Here is a 26,854-nt window from a genome sequence, read left to right on the forward strand (position 1 = left end):
CTGCTACTGCTGGTTTCTCTAGAGCTGTTTATTTTTCCATGCAGGGGCTTATTACATCATTCTGTGGTTTTCTTAAAGGTTGTCACAGTAAGCTGGATACAGGTTGGAAACTCTTGCTAACTAAAACCAAATCACTAAGTAGCACAAATGAATTTGGAAATAACCCAACCCTGGAAGTGAGGAAAATACCTGGATTCCTCAGTGGAGATGGGGTGCTCCTAAACAAGCAGCCATTAGATTTCTTGGAACTGGAAAACATTATCAAACTCTTCACTAGACTGAGAACTTAAGGAAAAATAATCACTTGGACTGTTGCAGGCTGAAATATTGGAGATGAGGGGAGGAGGCTGAAACAGTAAAAGCAGAATGAAATACAGCTGCCAGCCATGCTGATTAGAGAACAGCCATTGCAAGAACCCCACCTGAATCACCTCCTGCTTGGCAGTGTTAAGAAGTACACATCAAAGGGAGCAGTGCTAGGTAACTATCTTAGTTAGCTTAAGGTATCTGTGTGCATGCACATGTGGATGTGCATGATTGGGAAAGGGGAGAACCAGCAAAAATTATTTCTGTCATCCTGCCACAACAATATTGTATTGATCTAGACCTTTTACTTACCCCAAAAAGAAAAAATTGGGACTTGCAGGATTCAGACAGACAGAAAATGTATTTAAGTGTAGAAAAACAACTTTTCAGCTGTGCAACAGTCCAGATGTTCATATTTTGTTTCCTGCCTCTGGCTGAGAAGGTTTGAACCTGCATCTCACCCTACTGAGAAAAGGGTGCCATTTAATTCTTTAAGGTGGGCTGGGGTAACAGCACTAGCAATCCCTCCTAGCAATGCTCTTTTACTGAGCATAGAAAAACTCACTGGCAAAATGCCTGGAGATATATAGATTCTCAGTCAAGTGCTCTAATCACCAGGCTGGAGTCATTCTGCTTTTCCTGATCCCTAGCTTAATTAGGATTTACACATGCCAAACAAAATGTAAGAGCTAAAAAAAAAAAAAGTAGATCAGTTTCAGAAGAACCTCTTCTGTTTGTCAACACTAAACAGAAGATGGAACACTCAGATTTCAGATGCAGCTCTTACAGGATACAAGCAGCATATATTACATGGGGTGTCACCATCTCTGCAATGCTCAGCTGCCTGGTGGGTGGCTCACCTAACACTGACCAGAGACAATCATAGCAAATTAAAGAGTCTATTTGACTCCATATAACAATTCTGAAATTCTCCTCATGGCTGACATAGTGATGCTGCTTTCCAAGATGTCCAGTGTCAGTGCTGCTTAGAGAACAGCACACATCTTCTGACAGCAGGATCTGGACCACTCTTCTCTGAAAAGGACAGGGCCATACAATCACCACAGGAAGGGGAGAGATCAGAATTAAGTGCTTCACTATACAAACTCCAAGGAATAGGAAATAAAAGAAGAGCTAGGCTGGATATTAGAAAAAGAAAAAAAAAACTGAGATTGAATTCAGAGAGCAGAGCAGCTTCCTTTGGGAAGAAATAAAATCTTTATTATCTAAGGCATTTATGGTACAGCAGAAAATGCTGCTCTCCTTACAGTATAAACATTAACTAGCCCTAAGGCAATATATTAGATGACCTACTAGGTCTTTTTTCCTTTCTCACTTCCAATTTCAGTGATCCCATTAAACTGCTGCAAAAGCATACAAAGCTATATCTGCTCCAAGACTGTTAGTGTAAGCTTGGATAGACAATACAGCTGAGGCAACAACACACTGAAGAATCCAAATCTTGTGCTAGCAAAACTTATCTTAACCCTTTAAAAAGAGATTTTAAAAATGGAAATGTGCTAAGCATTAGCATTTCAAGTTGGGCCAAAGGCAATTAAAAACATCCCCTAGTTCTGCATGCCCATCTCATGACAGCTGTTTCATCATCTACAGCCAAGGCAGACTCGAAGACACTTGAAGAAACATGATTCTAAATGATAATTATCCCTCCCAGTTCTCTGCAGTTTGATTCCACCTACTGTACACTGCCTTTAACATATATTACAAGGGATAAAAAGAATGAAAGATACCAAACAAGGTGACTAGGCTTCACTATATGAAAGGAAAAGGCTGGAGTAGCCCACACTTCGTAACACCTAAAACCATAGCTGTAAGCGGCATTTCTTAATAATTTGTGAGAAACTGAAATGGCTGTGCATTTGTATGGCCCAGTGGGGAAATTTGGGGATAAAAGCTGTCAACCCAGTCTTTTAACAGGACCCTATAGCAAGTGAGCATCAGAGCAATCAGTAAGGCTGAGTCAGATGAACCACAAGTCTCCTTTTAGCTTGCTGTATAAACCACCTCTTACACAGCTCTTGAATTTTCCACAAGATCATTTATTTTTCATTTGTAGCATGCACTCACAATAATTTTGTTTGAGTATCAGAACTGACATCAGAAACAAATGAAAAAAGTGAACAAAAGTAAACTCACACAAAGAACGCTTATGCAGACAAAATTCCAGTTCACATCAGGCAGCTTCCTGACTAAACAATCAAAGCGATTGCCTTTACAACATGAAAGCCAGCCTACTTTGGCTCTGTCAGATCAAGAAAAGGTGGAAGACAGACCCTCCTGCTCCCAAGTCCCTTTGCAACCTCTTAGCACTCATTCTTCTTTCCAATATAGCTACGACATTTGCTGTATTACAAGGAAAGTTGGACTCCAAGATAGGTAGGACCCATTACAAAAGATTTTAATATTACACTGTCACCTTCAATTGTACTGTCAGTTGCTGGTTGTCCCAACAGCTGACAAAAAACAGAAGCTGTGTTTGCTCTCCCCTGAAAGACATCCTTAAAGAAGGATGCTGATACTCACACATCATCTGAAGCTTCTGGCTGACTCCCACTGGCAGATCCTACACAGACCACCCTGCTACAAAAACAGCTGGGAGGTGAAGCTCGGGAGACTTGTACAAACTGTGGTCTAGGCAATGCTGGCTATCCTCCTGCCAAGAGCTCCTCATTCTGCAGCAAGAGTTTTTCACCCAACCTAGCACTGATTTCACCCTGCAGCTTGGAAGTGGCAGAGGAAGGTTAAAGGAACTGTCATAAATACTCTCTAGCTAACCCAGAAATATCAGACAAAGAGACTTCAAGATACCACAATTTATCTGTTTAGGTGACTGGAATTAGTCCAACAGCCATTCTAAGCATTTATGTTTCATAAAATATATGTAATAGTAGCATCTCCTATTCAAAACTTTAAATAAATCCATGGCTTCTTAAAGCAATTTTGTTCTCTTATATTCCCTTTAATTTCTTCATTTCTCCCACCTCAGTTAAAATATTAGACAGAAACCATTCTTACTAAGAATCCCAAACATTCCTCTTCAGATTCTCCAGTTCCTTCTCATTTCAGTGACTCCACTCCACCATTTCACCTGTGTCTCCAATCTCAAGTTTTACACCCTGACTTCATGTTTTCCTGTTTCCCCTCTTCCCACTCATGTTCATGATCTCTTCTTTGCTGTTTTTCAGGTTTGGGTCCTCCCCCATCCACTCCACTACCCACAAAACAATCTCAGCATTTTCTTAGGCCCACACATAATTAAATCACTTTTAGTTGTGAAATAATCCACTCATTTCCCTATGAAAAAATATCCCCTGCAGAGAAGAATCTTAAATTCACTACAAAAGAAGTATTTTTGTATTTTCTGCAACTGCTTAGACCAAAACCACAGGCCAGATCTTCCAGCCAAATGCATCAGTTCATATACCCATGCTGAACAGCAAACAGAATAAAGATGACAGATGGCTAAAAGGAATTAACAGATTAAGAAATTAGGAGATTCCCCAGTTATGGCTTGTGGAAACAAACATCCTTCATCACACATTGATTATGGCCCTTTGGGTACAAAAAACGACCTTATCTGAAATTACTTTATAGCCTAGGCTGCAAGTGCCCCTAGCAGCTTGGTAGCTACAATGAAGAAAGAATCAAACAAGAACAGAGAGCTACAGAGTAGTTAAAATAATATTTATTTTTTTTTAGACAGGAAGTTACCTGAATTCCTTATATTGGAGCTGTTCATTTTGGAATCTTTGATGACCAAGTGCTTAATCCAAAGGGTGGGTGCTGTGATTTCTGAAAGAATAAAAATAACAGCCTTAAAGAAACTGCAGCAACAGGTAAAAATACACATGGTGGTTACTCAGAATCATAGAATGGTTTGGTTTGGAAGGGGTGTTAAAGAACATCTTATTCCCACTCCTCTGCCATGGGCAGGGACACCTTCCACTAGATCAGGCTGCTCCAAGCCCCATCCAACCTGGTCTTGAACACTTCCAAAGATGGGGCAGCCACAGCTTCTCTGGGCAACTTGTTCCAGTGCCTCACCACCCTCACAGCCAAGAATTTTTTCCTCATACCTAATCCAAACCTACTCTCTTTCAGTTTGAAGCTGTTCCCCCCTTGTCCTGTCACTGCATGCTCTTGTAAAAAGCCCCTCTCCAGCTCTCTTGAAGGCTGTCTTCAGGGACTGGAAGGTGCTAGAAGGTGCCTTCAACAACCTTAACTCTCTCAGTCTCTCTTCAGAAAACAAGATGTTGGCTACAGTCATGCCTTAACTGATCTATCATCTTTGTACAGACAGGTTCATCCCCTGGTGAGGTCTTCCAACTCTTATGAACCAACATTTGTAAATCTTCCACAAGGTTCTCTCATCTTCCTGTTCCATATAGTATATCTCTTCTGGCAAAACATTTTTTTCCCCCTCCAACCCCCACTTCCTGAATTCTCAAAAAGCCTTTTTCCTCAAGACTCAGAGATCACAAACGTTACATTGGGTGCTATAGTATGTGCTGTTTCCCCCAAAGGTACATATGAAACCCAGATTTTAAACACTCAGTCCAGACCTCTAACAGACCAAGAAGGTCTGGCCACAGTCAGTTCCCTAAAACAAGCAACAACAAAATCTGAAATAAATAGGCAGAGACATGAAGATATTTCTGGAAAGACTTGAAAGGAAGTCTGTTAAAGAAATAGGTTCTGGTTAGAAAAGCATGTCTGATGCACTAACCAAGACATCCAAACATAAATCTGTGGGGAAAAAAGTGCTTAGAGCACCTCCTCTGAGGTGTTATAATCAACTTCAAAACACATCTGGACCTGCCTTAAGCCACAGAAATGATATAACCTCAGCATTTGATTAGAATTGAGCAAAGCAGTACTTGCTACCATGGGCTAGAGCACCTCAAGTGACATTTTCAGGACTAGTATTTTCTGAAAAAAAATTCAGTTTCCAAAAGAACACAACTTAAATAGTACATCCTGAGGTTTTTCTTAAGTTCCAAGCACTTTTCTCATGAGTTTTCCTGTTCCCTTGTTGACATTTACATGGATCTGCTCATCAAAGGGAGAAGCTGGCTAAGTAAAGAGAAACTGATTATAAATTACAAGAACATGAAAAAAAAAAAAGAAAGAAAGAAAATTAAATTCTCCTTCCTAAATATTTTCAGCTACATTGATTGGCGGCACTATATTAATTGTGTTCAGGGCAATTTTTTTCACAAGGGAGTATAGGTTGAACGCTGTTAAACAAATTTTTACTGCAGCTAGAATATCAAAAATTGCCTTATCTGCCAGTTTCACTACACTATTTTATCAGTATTCAGCCATCATATGCTTTTATAAATACACATACCTACACATTTTGATTTATGGACTATTTCTACTTTAGTGCTTCTCCCCTTCCTAGCTCTTACCCAATGTTTAATTTGAGGCAGTTCTCCCCAAAAAGGGCTTAAATTCCTAAATCTGGGATGCAATTTAGCTCTGAGTCTGCACCATATGGACCAGATATGTCTACAGCTGAAAAAGGAGGGACAATCAAAGTCAATAGATGCTGAAGAATGGATAAAGGCCTGTAGAAATACAATGGTGTACATCTTTCAGTGATGTTGAAAGGTGCACAGAAAGGAATTCTGTGGGAAAAAAAAAAAAAAAAAGAAAGAACAGGAAATTAATTCCTTGGAATCTACCATAAAAATGTATTTTCAATCCAGGTAACCTGGACATCTTTTTAGATTACAGACACCTCTGAACAACAGATCTGTGGAAAGAGCAGATTCCAATTGAATTAGGAGGTAAAGTTTACCAAAAAGAAGAGATGTTTAAAGAAGATATCTTTAGGAAATTATCACCTTGCACTTGGAAACTAAAGAGATGGTGAAAACCAAGTAACAGAGCCTAGAAGTGCAGGAGGGAATATAACTTTTCAAAACTATACTAAGGATATGAATAAAATACTCTTCAGCAGAGGAGAATCTTGTCCTAAAAAAAGATTCACTATTAACATCTCTAAGATCTGCATTATAATAATATGAAATAATTTTTAGAGAGATGGCTGTGCTATGATTCAAACCTTGGATAGGAGAGTTTAAGTTATCTGATTTACATTATCTCTGGCACCACTCTGTTATGCCCTCAGGGAAGATGGTAGGGAGTGGGAGGGGAACTTATGCATGAAACGTGAATTTTCATTATCCTCTAATGTAGATGAAAACATGAGAAAGGTGAACCTTCATCTTAGAGATGTTGAAGTTTCAAGAAGTATCACCCATTTCAGGGGCAGATGAGTGCATGAATGCCCTTTGAAAGAAGTCAGCCCCTTGTGTATGGAAGGTAAGAAACCAAAGGCAAAACATGAAAAAAAAAATTACATTGGTATTGTCCCTTCATGTTGATATCAGCTCCACCCTGGCTGCCTGACTTTGAATATACAGGTTTACAGGAACCCATCAATTTTCAAATGCAGTGAGGTGGAATGAGATCTGAACTTTAACACCTTTGAAGATATATGAAGATCTCAGACCCGTCAGGTGAATGGATAACTCTTTTGCCCTTTTCTGCCATTTGTGTCAGACACCAAGTACAAGCTATTCCTCCTGACGACCTACCCCATGACACCAGGAGAGTCTTCTTTTTAAGTATCACAACATGTTTGCTCAGATAGGATAAAGGGATTGTACAGCATGACATCCTGAGGTGTCTAGTCCAACCTTCTGCTCCAGATGGGGTCAGCTTCAAGAATAGACCAGATTGCTCAGGACTTTAGAATCACAGAATATCCTGAGCTGGAAGGGACCCTCAAGAATCACTCAAGTTCAGCTCCTGGTGCTGCACAGGACACCCCAAGAATCACACCATTAATTGTTTATTTTACAGCCACCACTGAAATCTACTCAAGTCCTATTCTACTAATAGAGATGACAAAATACAGAATGACAAACTTAGAAGAGATTATTCATCAGTGCATAGCCTGGTCAACCTGTCTGTCTGTCTATCCTCCAGAGTCATAAGGGACACTTCTAGCACAACAGGAGGCCACTGCACTAGTCATGCTCTCTTAGACTTTGAGTTAAGGTCTTGAATAATATATTGCAGTGTTTTTGAGAGCCAATCTTCCATCATTCAGCCCAAGCCCATTTATCAGACTAGTGCTCACCTACAAATCAGTGTGAAGGTTTTTGATTGAAAATGTTTTCCATTGAAGGTAGAATACCATTGTTTTCAGATTCTGCCCATCACCAGAAGAACCAGAAAAGGTGTGTTCACTACACCACTTCAAGAACTTTGTCCAGCTCTATTTGAGTGACCAAACTCTCCTAGAAGGAGCTTCTGAACAGGCTGTATTAACCACATCATCTCACTCCTGCATTCTACTAGCACATTCTTTCCTTTAAACATCTATGGGTACTCTCTCAGGGGAAAACATAAAGGTCAGAAGTTTGTGATTGCCAACAGTAATTTAATACAGCACAAGCTTACTTCCAGGAGGAACCTGCTTTTGATATAAACAAGAGAGCGCCAGCATGGCTTCAGTCTCCTTTGTTTGAGTGTTTTTTCTCTGAGAGCTTTGCTGCTTCTTAAAGCTCACAAGAAGACTATCAAAATCTACAATCACTAAATACAAAGTGATAGGACTACAGCATCTTACCATTAAATGTGCTTATTTTAGCAACAATAAAACCCTGCCACAGCACTCGTTTCTACAAGAAGGGAGGAAATATCAACAGAAAAGCACCTCCTACTCTTGCTCAGTAGTGTCCACTTCTGCCTTTGATCCACTTTAAAAAACAGATGAAGTAACAGCAGCCCCCTATGAAAATGCATAGGCTTTCCCTCTGCAGTTTCAGGTGGGTCACAGAGTGGTTCACACTTCAGCCCACAGCTTCACTGTAATGGTTGTGGGTTTAACCCTGTAGGAAACAGGCACTACTTCCAAGCAACATGCAAGATACAAGCAGCTGCTCTTACGCCCATTCACTACCAAAGGAGCACTATTCCCACTGGTATTTACGTTTGTATGTGCAAAACGCATGAACCCTCTGTGATGACAGCCATTTTATCCTCATTTAAAGGCTTCCAATAAACTAATGTCTGATATTCCCTCTCCAAAATAATACAATTGCAAGATTGCCTATTTGAGAAGCAAACTGCCTGGGTGGGCCATGAATTAAGTGGGCCCAGGACAATGACTTCATTTGCTTAAATAGTATGTGCGTCAATGAAAGCATTTGCTAAATAAAGAAACCTCCCAGCAATTTTCTTCCAAGTCAACATTCACAAGCTGTGGTTTAACATTACCCTTCCTTTTGCAAAGCTGTAACACACTGCAGAGGTTATGAAATTCCCAGTATTCCTATCATGAGAGTGGAGATAGGAAGAGGGTAATGACAATCTAAAGGAAGTGGCCACCTCTGATTTGATGCACCTTTTTTTTACTTGCTGGGACACACTTTTTCCTCCAAGATTATACTTAGGAGTCTGATCAACTGGTGTTATTGCTGGATTCCAGAAAAGTGGGGAGGATGTAAAAGGATTAGGGAAAATGCCTGAGGTCCCAAGGGCACTCTAAAATTTGGATAACTTATGAGATTCACTGGCTTGTCTGCTTTGCAGGATAAAGAAAGCATTTGAACCATAAATCCTAGAGAAAAGGGAGAGGGAAATAGCTTTATTTTTGGTTATTTTAAGGGATGTTCTTACCTTCTCCATCGAAAATAGGTTGGGTTTCCATGGTAGGCGTTGGCTTCGAACCATCATCTGAATTGAGGGTTAGAAAGAATCGAAAAGAAACTACCATTATTGAGGTAAATACTATCTACTCTCCAGTACTGTTGAATGATTGGGATTTGTACATGGCCCGGCCAAGTCCAGAAGAGAGAGAAGACAGACAGAACAAAATCATTTTATGCTAAAAGCAATAACATTTTACATAAAATATACATCAAGCACTTTTGGTACACTTAAAAAGCCTCCCCCTCCCTCCACAAACCACTGGAGTTTATCACCTGGTAGTCTCCCCAGAAGGCAATTATTTGCCTTTTCAGTTTCAGGCAAGTTTAGTTTTACACAGGCCATTTCCTGAGACAGCAATTGTTCTGGACATTGCTGTCCTATTGTGTCTTTCTCCTCATCCCTTTTGTTCAAAAAGGGATTTTTGTTTTGTTCTTCCGAAACTTACCTGTATGGAACTGGCACCAGCATTTACTGCAGAGCTGTTAGAAAGGGATGGTCAATAGCAAAATTTAAAGTTTTTTTTTCATAGTAACTGCATCAAGGTGTCCTCTAATTGCAATGTGGGGCAATGTCTTCCAACAGCAGAATTGTGGAAAAATAATTTATCCTGTATTAGGCTCAGGTGAGGCTGTTTTGACCATGACAGTAACTGATGAGTCATCTGTCCTGGACCTTATCTCAACTCACAAACCTTTGATACATTTTCTCCCCTATCCAGTTCCAGGGCAGAGTGAAAGAGCAGCTTTGGTGGGTGCCTAGCATCTAGCCAGGGTCAGCCTACTACACCTAGGATTGGGCTTTTTTTTTACCTGTTTGAAATATAGAGACTTAAAACCTTCAATTTCTAGTAACTGTTCTTGGCATATGTTATGGGCAAGAAGGACACTAGGCAGCAAAGTGGGCAGAAATCTAAAATGTAAAGTTGCACAGTGAAAATCTGTTGGAGGGAGGAGTCCATGCCAGAAAAGCCAGGCTTCCATGACCATCAGATGCACAGGGCAAACACTTTTGGAGCAAATATACATGGGACAGCCCTTCCTAGAGGAAGCAATAACTGCCCTTAGCCACTTACAAAATTAAGAGTCCACTGGAAGGGAAGAGCAGAGATGGAAAACAGAAGCCTATAGACTTTTTCCACCCATACCTGTATGTGCAGTTTTTTAAAGTGAGGAAAAGCTTGAACACTTCTTCCACAGTTATTTTATGCATTTCCACCCAAAGTAGTCGAGTTCACAGAAAATAAAAACATGATGATAATTCCATTTCAGCCTCAGAGATCCACTGAATCCACAGACAGAAATGAGAAAGACACCATGTTGTCATTTTCCTCTTCATCACTGTATTCAGTTTTATGCTAAACTGCAAGTGTAACAAAAAATACTTGGAAGAAAAAATACTTACTATTCCTCTGTCAGCTCTTGTTTTGAGCTTTCCTGTTATTGGGCATTACCAGTAACCTGGATAAGCAGTATTTACTTTTTTTCAAGTTTGAGCAGCTGACTTGGAAATAATTCCTGAATATTGCTTAAATTACAAGGAGGAAAGTTTTGCCCTTTAAAGGCTCTTTGCATAGAAGTAAATAGCTGATCTTCACTTTTTATGTTAGAATAGGTTGCTCTGCTTCTGCAAGACTCCAAGAGCCACAGCTATGGCTTGTTATTTATTTAGGATTGCACTTTACACTGTAACAAAGCAGTGAACAGAATGTAATTAGCATGACTAGCTTTACAGATTGAGAAACCAACCCAAAACTGCTGAAGACACAGAACAACTAGAAAAGTGAATAATTCTTAAGTTACACAAAATAGGAAGAGACCTGCTGTTAAAAAAAGACCAGTGCAATAGTAAGTTTCTTCTTATTGTTCTCATGAACGCTTCTGCACCAAGTAATTACAGAACTGCTTTTCAGATATAAAGCAGCAACCTGAAAGCCAACAATGGGGGAAAATTAGAAGTGGATCTGAGCCACAGCACTTGATCCAAATCATTATCTGAAATTTGGCAGAACACAGGACGTTTCGGGTTCAGGGCAATTCTTGCACATTCATGTATGTGCAAGGAACACAGCAGCAATTACAATTTGTCAAATACCTTCTTCTTAAAGAAAGAAAATTTTGTAGCAGTTTTTGTATGAAGCTAGCCATTAAGCTACTGGAGAGTATTAAACAAACCCCTCGGTTCAAAGCTACTGTTGGAGATAATCTCAGTAAAATGGCTCAATGAACTACACAATCATTTCCTTACTGGATTACTAATGCCAAATTGTCACTAAGTCCACACTGTAGCAGCACCCAGCATAGTATTAAGGGGTTTGCAAATAAAGAGAAGTATAATTACTGCCCTGTTGTTCAAGCAAGTACAGTTCTTTCATCACACATACAAGAAAAAATGCAATAGACAACACTGTAATTACATTAACCATATTTCAAAAATCAAAAGCCAGGGTTATTTCTGATTATTTTTTAAAGGTCACAAAATAGTCACATAACAGACAAAAATTGCACTTCATTAAAAATACCATGCTCACTTCCCAGCTGCCAGCTTCTTACTCTAAACTACCAAATTTTTTTCTTAAACTAGAGAATTCTCAGTAAGTCTCAGTGTTCCAAATTAGCTTATGTCAAGTTTCACTGCTGCTCCCTTTCAGCAGAAAAACCACCCTAGTACTCTCTTGCTCTTATTTGATTTTTCCTCTCTCTCAATACTCCATTTGTCACACTGAACGTTTGTTCCACTGGCTGTTTGTTCCTCACAAACAAGGCATAAGTTCTATTTTACATACCTGAAAGTTTTGAAAAAACATTTTGTATTCCTTAAATAAATATTTCAACACAGAACAAAACCCTGAGCTATTCCAGAGGCCTGAGGTCTCCTGTGATATTACATGAGAAGTACAGAATACTGCTACTTTGGGTACAAAGATAATGAAGTATGTTTACTGGGTACAGTCTCTTCCTCTCTTCAAAGAGCTGTTAAATTCCACACTTTCAAAAGAGGCATGCCACTGCCATAGTTCCTTATACACAGCGTGTCACAGAGATTAAAGAGATCAAGTGTTACTTCCTAATCCCTCTAGATAGCAATGCTTCCAGATCAGGAACTCACGTAATTCCACACCCCTTGTTGCAGAATATTTTCAGAGCCTTGAGGAGGAGTTCTCTGACATACTTCTCTTCCAAGTTTTACTACCCAGCATGAATATCCTGCATTCTTTTTCCAAGACCACTGACTACGGACAGTATCACTCAGGAGAATACCTCCTCATGGGACATTTTAAAGCTATAAAACTCCTTCAGTAAGTGTCCTTTTCCTAGAGTACACTTGCAAAAGTTAAGCAGATTTTTCTGGCTCAATTGCTGTCAACTTTAAAATGGTATTTTTCTCTTGCTACAGGGTAAGAGTGAAACAGGCAGGTCTAAATTAGACTCCCTAAGCCATTTTCGCATTAAGATACCTTGGATATAAAACCAGAATTCCACTTGCTCTACTACTGTCAGAAGCTCATAAGCAAGAAGAGTTCTTATTGCATTTGACTGACAATGACTCAAAACAGGGACAATTACTTGCACATCCTGATCTACTACTAGTGCTGGGCAAGAGCTCTTTATGCTCTCATTAGAATATCTCTCCCCATGTCTTATCCTTGCAAAACATCCACATCTGCAATGACTCTAGTTTACACTGGGGTTGAGGGAGGAGACCCAGTTCATGTAAAAGACACCTCTTAAAGTGATCATTTTACTCTGACTGACAAGCACTAAGGCCACAAGCAACTCCAATTACGCCAGGACAAAAGTAAATGCCTTGACATAAAAATGCATTAATTACTACGGAAAAATCTGAAGTAACTGCCTGCTGCTGTGAATTACCATTCTCGACTCAAGCCACCTAATGGAAGCTGTAGAAAGGGGAAAATTTAGGAGATAAAAGTGATGTACTGAAGGTTGATGTTGCTGAGGGAGCACATAGGTCTTGGTCTGCTAATGGGATGATTCAAGTAGTCAGATGACTTGTGCAGTGAGTGTATCTTTCTTGGGCAGGGATGTGATGTGGGAGGCTCATGTTGTGTTCTGACTGGAATCCATCAGGCAATCTGTAAACATTTCTTCCATTCTGAAGAGCACAGGTATTTACAGAGTCAATCATCCAGGCTTTATACAAAATCTAGTCTGTTTTCTAAGTAAGCCTATAGCTTTAAAATCAGTGGTTCCCAGACTTGAGTCAGACTGACAGAATAAGCAGATGACAATTTTAAGTGCATAGCTCTGGTCTGGGAAGAGGCTGCCTTATTCCAGTGTCAAGTGGTTCCTTCACTTACCATCATCTGGTTTTGGCTGAGTCATTAGAGAGCACAGCTGAAGCTAAATAGGCAACTTAGAGCACAGAGAGCCAGGTCGTGTTCCATGCAAAGCCAAACTTCAGCAAACCTGCCAAGCCAACAGCAAAGGAGAAGAGCTTTCCTAGGCTTCAGAACTCCTGAGAGACTCAAGTCATATATCTCATTCCTGTGGCTTTAGTAACTCTTGTCAGATGAACAAAGGTCAATTAGGCTCCTTGTATCCATGCAGTTCCTGAATCTTGAAGATGCAATTTTGACTTTGACATTTCTATGCACTACCTCCAGATCCAGAGTGTTGTAAGTTTTTTTTTAAAAAAAAAACAAAACAAAAAGACAACGAAACTTGTGTTTGTGCTACCTGGGGTTTTTTAGACAAAAATACATGTCCCTTCTAGTATTGCAGGGAAGGAGCAAATTGTTGCATCAACCACAATCCTCCCCTACGTTAAATTAAACTATTTCAGCAAGTCATAATTAATTTAATAGTCTATGCAACTTTTATGTATAGACATATTGCCAATATAAGTGCAGAAAGTTAGCATTCATGCAAAAAAAAAAATCTTACAATCTGGCCAATCAAGGTAAGTTTTTGCAAGCAGCTGAAATGGAAACACACCAGTGCAGATAGACTTCCCTGTCAAGTTTCACACTCCTATCCCACAGAATCATTTAGGTCGAAAAAGATCTCTAAGATCATCAAGTCCTACCGCTTCTATGCATGGAGATCCCACAGCTGTTAAGAAAAAAACCCCAACTTTTTAAACCAAATCAGCAAAAGCCACTTTCTCACTCTTTATTGCTTTAAGAAAGAGCAGCAATGCGCTGCCTTTGGATATAACAACCCCCAAACACTTGGGCACAGACAAGCGAAGTTTTGCTTAAAAAGGGGAAAATGTGCCTAAGTGATAAATATGCAAAGGCTCTGTGGGGCTTCATGAGCTCCTAACTGCAAAGGTTGACTTGCTCGGTCACTGCAGTAATTTTTCTCTTCCCCTGTAAACCACTCTGTATGCCATATGGATGCAGGCAACCTTTACTTCAGCACTGCATTCCAGATATCAGCCAGCTAGGATAAGGAGCCTTTCCCTGTGCCTTCTGGAAGGCATTAGTTCCCCCCACTTCCTTCTCACATCTCCCTCGCAGGTGCATCAACATGAAAAAAGCCACTCAAGCCCCAAGGACTTTGTGGTCCAATGTACTCAGTGTTTGTTTGGCAGCACAATTCTTCGCCCTGGAAGAAAGCCTATCCCATGCACAGACAGCTGGAAGTAACTCTGACCCCTGTGACACAATTCAAAGCCTCCTCTGTTTGGCTTTTTGATTCCTGATTGACACACTCGCTGCCAGGCAGAGATAAATGCTGCTGGGAGGACAATGTTGATCTGCTCCAACTATTCTTGTGAAGGACTTTTTCAGAATAATAAACAAAAAACACTGGTGTGCTTAAGTGTCTGAATAGAACTGGAGGTAGACAGAGAGGGGAGTGGAGTGCTTTACAGAGGCTGGCAAGTCGATTGAAGAGTTAATTGTCTGGGTGTACAATGAGTTTATTCTGACCACAAACAAAGAGCTCCCTCTTCCTGGGCTTGGTCCTTCAAAAGCAAACGTGTCAAAAGCAGTCTGGAGCAGCACTCATTAATAGCAATGCTCTAGTCTCCAGGGCTCAGTGGCTTTAAAACTATTGAATCTTGAGATTCAGACAGAATCTCTCCAAAATCCAAAGTCCTTATTTACTGTTTAAGTTCTAAAGGCAGTTCTACAGTAATTAGCCAAAAGAAACCTCCCCTCTTAACCTCTCATTCTTTGCAGCCTTTAAACAGCTTCTTTTGAAAAATGAAGACATAGCAAGGTATTACCCCTCAAACATAATGCTGTAGATACCTTCCCCAACATGAGATCCAGCTTTATATTATTTCCATTATATGTCATGTAAAAGTGACCCTTAATGGCTCATACTTGGGAAGATACAAAATCCCAGCCCACATCTGGACCTGCATTTCAGAGCTTGCACTATAATAGGCCAAACCAACACAATGTCCAAAACCACCCCCTGCCTCTGGGAAAGTTTCAATCCAGATTCAGATCTGAACTTTGCAGGCTGAACCAAGCCCTCATGGTAATTACCACGTAAAATACTGACTCCCTTCTCTAAGTTCTGCAAACCTTTCTGGGGACATCTTTCACCACTCTGATGGCAAAACTCCTAGGGATTTTGGTGTCGATGCAGAGACACTACATGTTATTTGAACAAGCAGCAGCTATAAAGATCAGAGAATTAAGTTAAGCTGCTAGTGAACTTTCTCATCATGTAAATATGCTTCACTACTTGTGAGAAGTTTAACACACTTACAGAAATGTAGCATTCCAAAGAACATTTTTCTCAAGTCTATGGGTCTGCTTCCAAGCAGAAGACAAGCTACCTTAAGATTATTAAAGCCATTATTTAAGAGCACTCACCTAATTCAAACTTGAGACTTAGTCTTTTCTCTCCCTTTTCTTAAGCTAAAATCCTCAATATAGTGCAATCAACTAATTTAGGAGGACAGCAGGGAGCCACAAGTTTGTGTGATCTCTCTTGTTCTAGTGAGTAATAAGTGAGGGATTCAAAACCTCAAAACCTGTGAAATAAGATTTCTTGGTTTGCAGCCAGTTTCTCTCCAAATTGTAAACAGTAAACTGCAATCTTAACCAATTTCGCAGGCTTGGAGTGTTGCTTGGAGAAGCAGCAGTGTCCCACAGGTAGCTTGAATACAAATGTAACTCACAATAAGGAACCTGCACACAATCCTGTTGTTTAGAACTAGAATTCTCAGTTCATTTTTAGGGCAAACTCCAACACAGAGATGATTTTCTCCATAAAAGCAATTTGTACATAAGATATGGGTTAAAGAAACATGACATCAGATTTTAGTCAAATGCAAGGAAGCTTAAATGGAGAAGACCTGTCACTGCACATAGATTTACATTATTGCAGTTTTACAGTTTTCAGATTTCACAGCCAAATTCCTTCCCAAAAGGCAAAACAGGTCTCTTCAAAGATTTGGAAGTAATAGGGGAAAAAAAAATGCCCAAGGCCAGATTTAAATCTTACCTGTTAAAAAGATGAAGCAGGTAATAAAGGTCAGGTTACTTTTGGGACCATCTTCAGTTTAGATATGCACAAAAAGCTTTATTTTTGATCAATGTGGAATCACTGACAAGCTGTGAAGACATCATCCCCACTGTGCCCTCCCCCACTTTCAGAGACTTATTATTCTCACTTTCCTGTAACAATCCCAACAGCAGTTTTATTCCTTAAGCTAGAAAGAAATCATCCTTAGAAATACATGTCCTTGTCATCAGCTCTGACCTATGGAACCAAGCATCCAGTTATGTCACTGTCTTAAAGAGAATGACAGCTAGGTTGTTGGTGATTTTAATTGTCTTGATTTAAGTCAAAACCCTTAAGTTCACTCCCAGAGTGGCTCAAATTGCCAGGAGGAAGAGAAAAAAAGGAAAAAAATAATTAAAAGAACCTGCATATCCATTCAAAGGCTCTTGAGGGAGCTGCTAAGATACAAGTAACTTTTCTTAATCTACCACTTCCATTCTATCAGATTCAAGCCCTTTTCCCTTTGAGCTTTGTTCTTCCCTTCCATCATATACAAAGTACTGCAGTTCTCTGGAAGAAGAGGCTATTTCCCTGGTATTGCTACATTTTTCTATCCAGCTGCTGTCCTGGCTACTTTACTGAGTTAAAAATCAAAACTTTCTTCTTTTTTTTTTTTAATGACTGTATAAACTATACAATACTTTTACCTTGAAAGATGACCATATTCTCAATCCCATGGTTTCAAAATTCATTCTTTTACTTTGTTCATACATCTTCTGAAATAAGTGATGCAGCAGCAAGGACAACACTAAAATCCCTCTTTAGACTGGAGTCCACCAGCCCCACTGAACAGCTTGCCTAGAAATGCTACATGTAAGTGCCATATATTGACTTGTATGGTTATTTCACAATAATAATGAACAATTAAAATAATTTCAGTACATAGTATCTAGCAGCAGATAAGCTATGAGCCCATCCTCACCAGCAATGTAACAAAGCTTAAAACACTCCAACTACTTGCTTAGAAAGGAGAAGGGGAACAAAGCTCAGAGCCCCGGCTCAGCTTCCAGGTCTGCTTCCGTCATCTGGTAAGTTTTCAGACAAGATCTCATCCTGCCTGTCATTGCAGACTGATGTTTCACAGCTGCTAGCAATGTTCTGCGCAGCTAAAGAAATGAATCTCGACCACCATGGAGAGTGGCTCTTCTCCTTATGTACCAGCAACAATTTCAGTGTGTAAAAAATCAACTACAACACCTGGGAAGGCTATTGGAATGCCTTCGAAAGCAAAAAACACATACAGACTACAGAAAGAGGCTCCCAATGGGAACAAAGAATATTTTTCATTCAGCTGTGTGCTTAAGGTGTACTTCAAGAGTCTAATGTCATCCCCCTGCCTAGACACATACCTGAGGGGAAATAGAGGCACAGCTAAAAGAACCAGGAGGACTAAATGTTTTTTTGGTCTGGTCAGAACACACAGCATTAAAAACTATCTGTTACCAAAAATCATGACTACCTAACACATTTGCTGAAGAATGATGACATATTTACCAAGTACCAATGGCAGCTGGTGTAGGGATGGGACTCGGTTTCAAAAGAGTCTCCAAGGCTCATTTCGACCAGCAGACACCTTCACAGGTCAAACAGCATAGAAAAGCTTTGCTGTGGTAAATACAACCCAGCAATTACAGTGCTGTAAATCCAGCGCTTCCTTTCTTTCTACAGAAACAAATCAAGGTAATGAAGATGAGAGGAAGAATTGAAACAATCTTATTCTTCAGGGTGATTAACAATTGAAAGGAAATAAGCTTGTAATAAACACTGAAAAAAAAAATAATCAGGCTCTTTTATGTGTAATAAAAACTGTATCCAAGTGCATATCAATATAGGCTACAACCAAATTATTTGGAAAAGCTATTGCCAATCCACAGAAGGGATGTTAGGCCGTCTTGTTCCAAGAAGGAGTACTGTCTGTAGCAATAAACTGAGAAAAGGGAGGTGAGTTAGAAGAAGCAATGTAATACATGGCTACACCAGACAGTCCTGGCACTAAGCTTCACAGGAAAACTGGAAAGAAAAAGCACAACAGAAAAACAGGGTAGTAATATTATACAGTAATATTATCGCAGTCAGCAAGAGCTGGAGCACACACTGCTAGGAATGTTTGTTGGTGGCTTTTTTTTTTTATCCAAAGCAGAAACACCTCCAAAGTGTCAGCATTACTTACACTGTAGAGTGAGTGATGAGATCAAGAAATCAGCAATAGCTAGCACTGAGAATGTTTTAAAATAGATTGAAGGAGGGGAAGTAGAGGAAGAGATGCTTAACTTTTTTATAGCTTCGTACTTGGTAGAAGAACTCAATTTTATCTCACCCTGTAAGCACTACAAGTATTATAGGTAGTGCAGAATTTTAAGCTACAGTATCTTAATTTTGAACCATCTTCCATTTGGCTCACTGCCTTGAGTGACATTTGAAATAAAACAGGGAGCAAAAAAGTTTCCACAGAAAGAAATATTTTGCTTAAGGCACCATATCTCATAGCAAGATTTTTAGCACTTGACATTGCCCCAAACTTTGAGCGAAGTTTGCAAAAAGCTCTATAGCACTGTCAACAGCTGCCTGATGACTGCTGGCAAAAAGAAACAACTACCTTATGATTGTTTAGTTAAGCCTTTCTGGTTTTATTCTACTTACAATATATCACTTTTCTTTTTTCAGGAGCCTCTGCTTTGATGTGAAGTATTCTCTGTTTCCACACAGACCAGTAGACACCCCCTCCTCAACGACCTCTCCTGAAAGGCTGCTCAAAGTCCACAATCAACTACCACCTCGTCACTTCTAGGCTGTGCAAGAGCCCAGATATCTGCAGCTGTGGAAAAGAGAGCACATCTGAAATGCCCACAAGATTGTGATTCTGAGCTTGGATTGCTCTGCTGAACTAGGGGAAAAAATTAACAATTGTTATGCAAGCTTTAAATAGCACTAACAAGATCCCTAGCTTTGTAAACATTTCAGAAGCTACGTGATAATATACAGTGAGCTGGGGCAAGGGGCATGGAAGGTGTGATTACAATAGCACTCTTTCTTCCTTCTCTCCCCAATATCATTCACATTCCCTTTCACTCCTCTCCCCTTCCAGCTCTGGTCTCTTCAAGGTAAAGACTCTATAAATTCTCCCACATCTTCAAGGCCCATAAGTGGGGGGTTGGAGACGGCAGCAAATTTGCCAGATCAATGGCCATTTGAAATTCAGACATATGGCTGAAGCCCTACAGCTGCACGTGTTAATTACCACACGTGTCCCCTGTAAAGCAGTCTGTTAAACACAAAAAGAAAACAGAAGAGAAAAAAGCCTTTCCAAGGGATTAAGTAAATAGTCTAAATTTTTGACCCTGCTCCCCCAGACACATGCCTGTGTATAAGCTGCCTTCCTTTCTCCCAACACCTGCACATTGAGGAAGCACAAGACCCCTTTCCACCTCTAACCATGTGCAGTCAACCTATCTCAGAGTGTTTCCCCCTTCTAGCTCCTCATTGCCAGCTTCTTCTCTCGCCAGCCCCTCTCCCTTTCTCCTTTAGAGAAGTAATTCCTGGCTGACAACCAGACTAGCCTTGGGCTTACAATACGCCTTTTCATTTCCTTGCAGGCAAAGAGAATGGATACCTCACTGTTATATCTGTATTGCATGTGTAAAAATGAAGAAAAAAGGGGAGGGGGGTGGGAAATATGTTTTTCCACTGCTTGTTTCCACAGGTTTTTTTCCTCCCTGGATCATTAAAGAGGAGTGTCAGAGCCTTAGTGAGTAAGAACAACTTTGCTCTCTAACTACATAGCCCCAGCTTTTTCACCCCAGAATCTGAATTTTGTCTGAAGGAGGTTTTCTATTTGATTATGAAACCAAAGGAACAGCTCTTCTCTAAGAGGGAAGGAATGGAGAGCAGAGGCAATCAGACACAGTAACAGTACTGCTGAAAGGACCTCCAAAGGATCTAATGTGTTTCAGAAGGAAATGTGTATGTACAGAATAAAGCATCCCAGCGTACAGTGTAAGTGACAACACATTCTCAACATTAAAATATTTTTATTTTAAGATGAAGGCCAATCCTCAAGTTACAGACTGTCAGACATCTAAAGATGCATTGTTCAAAATGAACCAGAGACAACTGATTTTAAGAATCACTTAATTTAATGGCATATTTGTGAGAAGCTGTACAGTCAAGATGAAACCTGTCAAGTCCTTACACAAATTGCTTTGCTGCAGCACCTAAAGGTGTTATCAGAAACTGAACACCAAGCTGAGTACAGGAACATATAATAAAAGACACAGACACTGCCCAGAAAAAAATTTGGTCTGTGGGGAAGACTTCTCCCATCCTTAGCCTTTATCAAAGCATTTTGCAGTACAGCTCCCTTGCTGTCAACACTGAACAAAAGTCCAGATGAGCACACAGAGGAAAGCTATTATCCAGATAGATCTGTTGTAAATAAGCTTTAATTCCCCTAGGTGCCATCTCAGGAACTTGAACAAACATTGGGTTGTCTCTCCAGCTTCTCCCTACTTCATTTAAGGGCACACATGGTCTGCATGCATTCAAGCCTTCCCATCATAATTTCATAGCTTATCTCTCTTATAGAGAAACTCTGACAGAGCTCAGAGGGCAAAGGAGTTGAAAGGAAAGTACTTCCAGCCCCCTGACCAAACACCTGCACCACAACAAAACACATTTCCTGGTGCATTACTCTGATTTGAAAGAAAACAACACTAACATTCAGATGTCTAGATTCTATACAGCATACAAGAATAATGTCACCAACTCCTTAAAAAGAAAAAAGGTTTTGAGCTTACATAAAGTATTTTAACAACAAAACTAACTGACAGACCCCAAATTTATTCCATTTCTCTGCCAGATGTAATCATCAGACACCAGAAATCCATGTATAGCACATAAACAGTTAATAATACCTTAACAGATGTTGTTTAATCAATTGTTAGTTTACTTATTAGATCTACTCACCAGGTTGCTCAATACTATGACTTAATAATTTTAAAACCTTTACAGCTGTTCTTAAGACATTACAGACAGGAGTTGTCTGTAGATTGCTATAATAACACTTGTAAACTACAATTTTATTAAGTCATATTATATAGACTAAGCTACTGACTGGAACCGCTACTTTATAGATGAAAGCAGAATTCTTGCATTGTATCAAACAAAATACACTTTAAAACAGAATTTGCCTTCTTTTTATACTTGCCAATGAAACTTTCTTCAGTCTCAAATTTGATACATATGTTCTGAGGCCCACAAAAAAGTCTTGATGAAAACTAAACTATTTCAGACAAGGCAATGATGTGGGGAACCAAAAGGATTGTTTTTAGTTCTACTATTTATGTAACAAATTTGAGGTTTTACTTCTAGACTTTAATATTTCAAAAATCTGTTTGCTTCATGTGATATATCTAAGTGCTTTTTAGAACATTGCGCTGTTCTGGAAAAGTGATCCAATATACACAGTATTGTAAAATTACATTCCGCTGTTCTCAAAAAACTTGATCACAATTCCCATTTAAAAGCCAGGTTCTTGCTATCTAATAAAATCTGTCATGTTGCAAGATACAGCCTACCATACCTGTGAAATTTACTTGCTTTCTCCAGTTATATTTAACTGGAAATTGATAAATAATTTGTAGATGATATCCAGTATAGAGACAGAAATATGAATCAGAGAGAACTCTGACTATTTACAAGCTGGCAAATCTACTGATTAACTTAATAGTATTTTTTACAGAACTATTCTTATAATAGGGAAGCAAACTTCATTCCACTGCTAAGTTTGCTTGGAAATACAAATATGAGCTAATCAGAATCTTCTGTGCTACAAATTCCACCTACATAAATTTTGCTCCCAGCCCACTTGAACTATTGCAGGACAGTTTTTGTTACACTAACCTCTCCCCATAACTTCTCAGTTAAATGAGTTTTTTGTCCTTGTTTCATGAAAAGCAGCACATATTCATGTTTCTCCCATCGATTGTTTCCCAACTCCATCAGATTTTAACAGAGTAGACTGAGAAACTGTCACCATCAGTGTGTGGTAGAACTAATGAAGCTTTTGCACATCTGAAGGACTTGCAGCACTCTTGCAGCACACAGACACGTAGCAAATTGGCTGCTTTCAGGAAGCAGACTTATTACATGTGCACAGTACAGTGTGACTTGCCATGTAGCTACACTACACACCCAGCTCCATCCAATTGTTTGTGCTCATTTTCAGCACTTGTGTATATTTTTACCCATAAAAAAGATGTGACAAATACATGTGTCCTGGTCTACAAATATTACAAGATGAAGTCAAACAGTTCAGAAAATGGTATTTGCATAAAAGTTCTCCTTCATCTAGATTTCCAAATTAGTATATATATTTTTATTTAAATGTATACACTTAACATAAGGGATAAGATTAATTGTTTGGGTAGCACTGAAGACTTGCTACCTGCTAATGTTCTCCAAAAAATAAACGTAAGGTGGTGTTCACCAACTAGAACCACCACTTGACTTCATACTGCCTCAGTAAACTTGTATTTACTTTGTCTTATTGATGAAGGCCATACAATATTTCTCTTTCTTTTCTGTATTCTCCACAAACTGCCGAAGACATCAAAGCATTTTCTCAGTGTTTATGAGGCTGGAGACACAGTTAAAGGTCGATTTGTTTAACAGCACAGTTGTGTTTCAGATTTGATCAGCACCTAGTTGCATCCAGAATGATCTGGAGAAGGTGAAGACCAAAGTTCCAGTCTGATGTTTTAGTCACATTTCAGCTTGATGGTTTTTGTCAAGGTATGATCTGTCTTCTGTCAGACATTTGAGCCCCTGTGGAGGCCATGTGTTCCTCTCCCTGCCAGCTGAGGCAGGTGAATTAGGGCCAGCTGCACCTGACTTCCTACCACCAGCAGACAAAGCTTCCAGGTCCCCAGGTACAAGCAGCTCCATTTATTTTCATCAGCACAAGTCTCCTTCTCTTGGGTTTGCCTGAGGAGAGTGTTCGCCCTTTACTGCTCAGCCTAATTACTGACTCACACTAATGGCTCATTACTGATTCAAATTGCTCAGTCTGTTGGCTGCATAACTGGGCCATTAGCATTTTCTAGAGGTAAGACTCTTGGAAAACAGCACAAAAAAAAGCCACAGAATGGGCCAACTTGCCCACAATTGCAGCCCAGAATTTTCCTGCCAACAAAGCCTGCCTTTAAACTAATTTCTGACAGTTAAACCCACAAAAAGGAACCCAATTCTACATGTTTAATTGGCAGGAATTTCAAGTTGCTCATCTTAGGTTTCTCAAACTGCTTGAGTGTTTTCTTTTAGGCTGCAAAACTCGTTGAAGAAAGCTCTTTGCAGCTCCATAGAAGAGTCATGTCTACAAGTAAGATAGTAAGTGTACAACAAGCTCAACCTGGACTTTGCTTTCTGCAGGGCCATCAGAGCTTACATTTCACCAACAACTGTTCAGGGAATTGCAGATGGTATTGTCAGCTTTTGTAATAGGGAAACATGACAAGTCAAAACATGCCTGGAACTTCTTGTACTGCTAAAGACTTAATAGAAGAAAAAGGGAGATCACACCACTCAAGACTCTTCATGACTGACACAAAGGTACTCCAGCCCAAATTTATCCTCCAGTTGCATCATCTTTAAATCCCAGATTACTGAACCAACTATCCTTTTCCACTTCCTTCATTCAGTTGGTTTAAAAATGGTATCAATACAGTGTCCAGAACAGTAAACTACCACTAATGAACCAGTATCCCCACTTCAATGTATTTCCTCTTCGCTCACTTTTAATTCACTCTGTTTCTCATTTTAAGAAGGAAGACCAAGTGACTTTACAGAGATAAGCAGTTACATGGCTGTTTTTTACATCCCTCTGATTCCTAACCAGACTACTTTTAAAACCTTCTTGGTGACTGTAAAAGACACTACTCCTGATTGCAACATGCTAAATCTGAGCTGAAGCCCCAACACTTCCCAGATAAAGAAAATAAAACTTTATTTTGTTTCATGTTTACTTCTTTTGTCTCAAAGTATGTCACAATTTCCCTTTGGCTGGAAAGGAATGGTCTGCATTCTTTAGGCAATGAAGAAATCCAGTAACGTTGGCTCCAAGGATGCCTTTCACTGCTTCTTAAAACATTAACAATGTCTAGTGGGAGGCACTGGGGAGATCCAGACCTCTAGAGGACAGCATGCATTTTCCAAGTATCTCAGGATCTTCAAACTAAGCAGCAATTGTAGCAAATTAATGCAAGAAGCTCCTTTTGAGAAAAGAACGTACAAAGAGCAACAGAAATCTGCAAGTTATGGATATCCTAATCTCACAGAAGAGTAATTACATTCCTTGGCAAAGTTCTTAGAAACTTGTTCTTCATTTGTGGGATAAATTCAGCATAAAAAGGCCAGTGATAAGTGTCTGAGCTGCAAAGTCACAAAGCAAGCATGTCCTGGAGGGCGTGGGTTTCCATTCCACCTCATGCAAACTTGCCTCCATCTCCCCAGGCCCAGGTCTGCTCTGCCTTCCAGCAACTGAACGCTTCTCAGCCACAGAACAAATCAATATGGCCTATTTTAAAGTTTTAAGTTTGGTGCCAATTTAATTTGATTTAAATTACCTTACGGGGCAAATTGTATGACTAACTGGCATTACATCATACAGCAACAGCAGCAATGTAAATATGGATAACCAGAGCATGGAATTTAAAAATAAGAAGTGTCTCTTGCCAGCATGCTTGCTTGTTCTCTGCAAAAAGCTCCACAGAACCACTTCTGGAACTACAAGGCAAGTCACATGAACCTAAAGCTATTTTGTCTTCTTATCAGTAGAGAGAGAGCCTGTGAATGGAATTATGTTACCTCACATCTTCTGGTACTCCAACATACCTACCTGAGCCCCAGAAATCAGAGCTAAACAGGAAGGAAAAGAGGGCAAAAGATCTGGAGAAAAAGTTATTACCAATAACCAGCCTTTTTCTCCTTCCAACATTAATTTGCCTTTTCTAAAGGAGAGCTAAAGTGCTAGTAAAGTCTTCATTTATTACCCAGCAACATAAGCCTACCCATCCACACTGTTTCTAAGGCAGAGCAGCCTCCACCCTTCTGCCCTGAAGACTTGAAAGGCATGAAGTTTATTAGCTCATATTTTACATTCCTGTATGAATGAGAAAAAAGAAATCACTTTTGAGAGTCTTAGCTATGCTTTGTCTTTCTCAGAGTACCTATTCTGTGCCAGATATGCTCTTTGACTTTAAGACCCTCACTCAGGGATGGAGAGAGGGAGGAGTCTGCTGTGCAATGGGAAAATTTCAAAAGCCCCCAAATCAGATGGCAGTTGCACAAAGAGATATCAGAAGTTTCCAGGCTGTGCCTCTACAACAGGAAAGTTATCACTGACCCAGTTTCTTGATGGACCTCTCCTCATCCTGTCCTTTTTGTCACCTTGCAAATGGCAATCTTTGCAACAAGTGTCTGAACACTCAGCTAGAATAGACTGGTTATGTGCATGCTGGCTTGCCATCAGTCTTCAGAGAAGCCAGAACCTGCAGCAACCACCTTGCTTCAACAAAGCCAGGCTGTTCTTGATTTCAGCTTCCTTCCAACAGGACATTTTTCAACTGGAATTTTTAATCAAGGTAAATTGAGGCAAGAAAAAATACTGATAAGAAGGACAAATTCATTTTTAGATTAGTCATTTTAACCACTAGATGAAAATGTAACCCTATGTCCATCAAATTTTAAACCAAATTATTACAGCTTCTGAAAGCCCTCTTGATTTTAAAAGCCCCATTTAATAGCTACTCATAAGTATTCTTCTAACATGATTTATTAGGGCCAGACTTGCTTAAGTGTGGGTTTCTAGAAAATACTAACAGATTCAGAACTGCAGGAGACAGAAAGTTTACATGACTCCTTGAAGCATGGCCCAAAGGGAAACATTTCCACTTTGACACCTACTGCACAGGACGTCTCTGCAGCCACATGACCAAGCATACCATCCTTGAAACAGGATGCCACAGGAAGCAACAAGGACAATCAATTTATATTACAAATTTTAAATTAATTCATACCATTTACAGTTTTCATTTTGCATGTTCCAACCTCTAAGTTAATATAGGGAGTAAAGGAAAAAAACCAAGTTCAGATGCTTTCCCCTTTTGCTACTGTTTCTCAAAAAATCCAACGTCAGCTGCTTTCAATTCTAGAACAACAGACCAAGACTACCCAGGTAAAAAGCCTACAAATAACTCAAAAATAATGTAGATTTCAAGAGCTATTTGATTTGCTTGTACTTCAGGCTAGACTGG

General features: G+C 39.6%; 1 protein-coding gene across 9 annotated transcripts in view; it reads right to left on the minus strand.

Moving 5' to 3' along the window:
• Positions 1-26,854, minus strand: part of SMOC1 (SPARC related modular calcium binding 1) — a 162,993-nt gene that overhangs the window by 39,089 nt on the left and 97,050 nt on the right. For 6 of the 9 annotated variants that reach the window (XM_033515080.1, XM_033515079.1, XM_015631210.3 and 3 more), the window contains 2 exons: positions 9,025-9,114; positions 4,039-4,119 (listed from right to left, as the gene is read on the minus strand). The exons of 1 other annotated variant lie outside the window; for it this stretch is intronic. In XM_033515080.1, the coding sequence (XP_033370971.1) occupies positions 4,039-4,119; positions 9,025-9,114 (171 nt within the window). The remainder of the gene's footprint in view (positions 1-4,038; positions 4,120-9,024; positions 9,115-26,854) is intronic. 2 more of the 9 variants (XM_015631207.3, XM_019007036.2) reach the window with 2 other exon arrangements.

Source organism: Parus major, chromosome 5 (assembly GCF_001522545.3).
Source record: "Parus major isolate Abel chromosome 5, Parus_major1.1, whole genome shotgun sequence".
Taxonomy (NCBI): Eukaryota; Metazoa; Chordata; class Aves; order Passeriformes; family Paridae; genus Parus; species Parus major.